This window comes from Teleopsis dalmanni, chromosome 1, assembly GCF_002237135.1.
Source record: "Teleopsis dalmanni isolate 2A chromosome 1, ASM223713v2, whole genome shotgun sequence".
NCBI lineage: Eukaryota > Metazoa > Arthropoda > Insecta > Diptera > Diopsidae > Teleopsis > Teleopsis dalmanni.
This window is the reverse complement of record NC_051846.1, coordinates 200,594,269-200,598,716: the sequence shown is the minus strand read 5'-3', so window position 1 is coordinate 200,598,716 and position 4,448 is coordinate 200,594,269. Positions and strand designations below refer to the sequence as shown.

Below are 4,448 nucleotides of genomic sequence, written 5' to 3'. Positions count from 1 at the left end.
ATGCAAGAATGAGCCATTCGATACTCATTTTCGATTTTTGACCAAAATGAGCCATTTTCGGCCAATGTAAACGCCGTATTACTCATTCGTAGAAGTTTATAATAAAAAGAAATTTCGATTCAAATTTGGTCACAATACCTAGTCAAGTTGGTCAAACCAGTGTTACTCAGTCATAAATGTTAACTTGAATATCGTGAACTTTGATCACAGTGATGAATCTAATATGTCTGTTAATATTCTTATAATTAAATACAATTTCTTATTTATGTTTTTTAAAGAGCCTTTTAATTATTTTTATTTAATTTATTTATAGACTTTAAGACTATAAACGTATTAGTTGAACACTCAACATTTACATACATAAGCTATTTAGATACGTCAGATATGGAAATATCCCTTTTTTTGCTTTGCTTTTTATGAATAGATGTTTTGCATATCGGTACAAATTAACAAAATACAAAATAGTGCACAGTGACATTTATAAATAAATTTAAATTAAAATATGTACAAAAAATTTGGCGCTTCAAGAAAGTACCATTTTCTAAAAACGAGTACCAGAGTACCACACGGAAGAAAGTAATAATTTTGGTATCAAAATAAATATTTATATATTCCTAATTATAAATGTACATAATTTTAAAATTCATTTTTAAAGTGTTTACGATCAAAAAGTAAGACTGATTTTAAAGTTGCTGTTAGTAGACAGATATCATCCAAAATATAAAATGCATTTTAAGGTGATTTTAAGGTGCATTATCTAATGCTTAAAAGCGACTTTTAATGCTTAAAAACAAATTTTAAGACTACACGAATCTGGATCAATTATTTGGCAAAGACGATTTTATAATGATACATTTAATGGCTTCAGGGGTAGTTTGATTATTAGAAAAATCAAATTTTTTCCATATAAACAAAACTCCAATCAGATTTCTCGAATTTAATATCTCATTAAGAATTTTCTCACAGCTTGTAATTATTTACTGAAATACAAAAAATACATTATAATATATGTGAATTTTCCATATCATCGACATATTTTAATATTAAATAAAGTGAATCAAATCAAAGTTCAATTATAAAAATTCATGTATCCCACAATTTAATTCAGAAATATTTACATTTTATAAAATATATATATGTATTTGAAGTATGTATAATATTTCACTGATATATTTATATTATACAAATATAAACAAGGTTCAAGTATGCACGGTGTATTCACGACCATTTTAATTAGTTCTGAATAATATAGGAATTTTACTAATAATAGCAACCCTGTCAGTGCAGTTTTAGCAACTCTGTGTAATTCTGCCCGAAGGTAGCGCAATAAAAATAGTTTGAAGTTTTACTTCTTCGGTTGAGTTTTGCATAAAATTTAACAAAGCAACTTAAGAATAATTAAAAAATTTATCAGGTAATATAAAAATATATATAAAAGTGAAATAAAATTTTTATTAGTTGTGTAAGTTTCAAAAATTATGTCAGTAAAGCGATAACATAGAATATATTGATATTTGGCAGGCAATAGCAATTTTGAGCCGAATATCTAAATAGTGTAATTTACAATTAAATTTCCTGCGTCAAAGGTAATTTTACAGAAATAATTTCACTTTTTACATTTCTCCAATAAATTTGACAGGTAACTGAACAATATATTTATTTCACTTTTGCAAACTTTGCAAATTCTTCAAACCTTTTTTAAAATTACAAGTTTTTGTAATGTTCGGAATTGTTAATATTGTTTTAAATATTAGACATCATGAACATTTTTTATGGAAAACATGTAACATATAAGGTTAGGTTTCGTAAAACGAGAAACAGTTGTCAGGCGTATTCGGCAACTCACGTAATCCTAATCGGATACACAATCTAAACATTTATCAAACAAAATTAGAAACATTTTTAACAACATTTAATCATACTTTATAATATGTGAAACATTTTTGTAAAACGGTGTAAGATTTAAAAAATTACTTATAATTATAATATATTTTCATTTAATTTAGCACTTGATCTCTAACTAAAAATTTAACTATGGGAGATGCCGAGAAAGGTAAGAAAATCTTTGTTCAAAAGTGTGCTCAGTGTCATTCAATAGAGAGTGGAGCCAAGCATAAGGTTGGGCCCAACTTATATGGTGTTATGGGACGCAGGAGTGGTACAGCTTCTGGTTATAAATATACTGAAGCCAACCAGAAAAAAGGCGTCACTTGGAATGATTCAACTTTGTTTGATTACTTAGCAGATCCTAAGAAATATATTCCGGGAACAAAGATGGTATTTGCTGGCTTGAAAAAACCTGAAGACCGTAAGGACTTAATTGCCTATCTCAAAACTCGCAAATAAGTTTCGTTTAGTTCTAATAAGAAACAACAACAACATAGTATTGAAATTTATTTAAATTTCAATAAACAAACTTTCATGTAAGTAAACTATTTATGGTAGTTGTTTTTTTTTTCTTTAAATCCCAATAATTGTTTTGTAGATAGTAATCTAATCATCAGTGAAATTTCAAAAACAAAATCTTTTAATTATTTTTCAAACAACTGGTAACATTTCATACACATATGTTATTATATGATTAAAGCATCAACTTTTTTCTCAACAGATTTCAGTTGATTAAAAAATATGTATTTACTAAATTGGACAACTGATTTCCATGGACAGTCGAGCAACAAACAACTTCAGAAATGCTAGTCTACATTTAAAACAATTTTTTTTAACATTACAAAAAAGCCAATAAAAAGCAAATCCCAATAAATTATGTTTTTCTTATAAAAATATTTTTGAAGTTAAAAAATATGTTATTTATAATTTATGATAAATAGATTTTTTATTAATATTAACTGATTGTTAGGGGAAAAAATTTTTAACATATTTCAGACGTTAAAAATTTTTGTACAGACCTAAATATGTTTTGCCATTCCATAAAAAAATTTCGAATACGTTTATAGAAAACAATATTCTTTTCTAAATATTTGCAATTTTTAGAAATTTCTTAAACGAAAAATTTCCTTTATTAATAAAGTATGAGTTAAAGGATAAAAAGTTTTAGCAAGATGAATGAAACTATGTGTGCTATAAATTTAAAAATTCTTAGAAGACTCATATTTTATTGTTTGAAAGTTTTAGAATTATGCGACCCAAAATATATCTATTAGCTATACAAACAGGGCCAATCTTTCTAATGTAAATAGCTTCGAGGTATTTTTCAATAAAACCTCAATCAAAGTTTTCCGTTTTAACAGTAAGCAAAAGGTTGCATTCAATCAGAAAATTGCTGATGGCAAGATAAATACGAAGAAATAGAAATAAAGATTGCGAGTACAAAATTATTTGAATATTGCAACAAGTTAGAAAAATTCATGATGTTCTGATATTTAATAAAAATATTTTTATCGACAGTGAGTGACAGACATAAAAACAATTTTCATCAATCAAAAACCGTTTTGCCTATGATTTCAGAAGCGTAAGAATCAAGGATATAAATATAGAATTGAAAGGGTTATGTCTGTAATAAAATTTATCTACTGTGATATTTAATATGAAAATATAATTATCTGTTTTAAGAATAAATAAATATTGAAGAAGACGGACATTAAATCAATATTTTATTTTAAGAAAATATGACACCTAGAGTGTCATTTCACTGGAAGCTTTTAAACTGTGATTATAAGACAATTATATTAAATTTTACTATTATAAATACGTAAAAATATATTTATTATTATAAATAATAATTGTCAGAATGTGTACAATTTACTATTAATTATTGAAATTTATATGATTAAAATTCAGTAATAAAGTTCTTGATTAATTAATCATTGCCGTAAGTCCTTATCTCTTCATATATATGTGGATTTTATAAGAATACATATAAACAGCTAAATAAAGAACTACTGTATAGTATAAGTTTCAAGTATTTTGGGTAGAGTTTCGAGAGTTTTTAAATAAGACATTTACATGTAACTAATTTCAAATCATTCATTTGTTAGCATTTTAGCTAGTCAATGGATGTTCTGAGGAAACTACAAAACACTAATATTCTTAGAGTCTGCTCTCCAATATATATTTTTAATAATCATCAAAAAACGGGTGCTGTGCTAGAACGCAAACTATTTGGGGGCAGATATATTTTAAAGCGAAGTTCTTACAACAGACTATATTTATGATATTTCTGAAAAAGAACTTCTTTAAAAATTAAATTAAAGACTTTTAGTGTTTAGCAATAAGGATAGACGTTGTCAAGCTAGTTATATAAATTATGTTAATTATTTAAATAAAGTTTGGAGCTTAGTTAAAAACCGTTGTAATCCTGTGGGTTTACAACGGTTTTTTTTTTATTCTTTTAGAATCAGTTATTTATTCAATGTGTTTTGCAAGTACGGATATCCACATCTTTCCAGAGAATAATACAGTTAACGTTAGGAATGCATTATCTTTCGTTT

General features: G+C 25.8%; 1 protein-coding gene across 1 annotated transcript; it reads left to right on the top strand.

Annotated features, from left to right (window-relative positions):
- Positions 1–1,452: 1,452 nt before the first annotated feature.
- On the top strand, positions 1,453–2,752 carry LOC119674135 (cytochrome c-like). Its single transcript, XM_038085263.1, has 4 exons — positions 1,453–1,586; positions 2,007–2,423; positions 2,486–2,549; positions 2,609–2,752. Exon 2 carries the CDS (start codon positions 2,035–2,037, stop codon positions 2,344–2,346), a length of 312 nt encoding a protein of 103 aa, XP_037941191.1. The 5' UTR covers positions 1,453–1,586; positions 2,007–2,034; the 3' UTR covers positions 2,347–2,423; positions 2,486–2,549; positions 2,609–2,752.
- Positions 2,753–4,448: the final 1,696 nt, after the last annotated feature.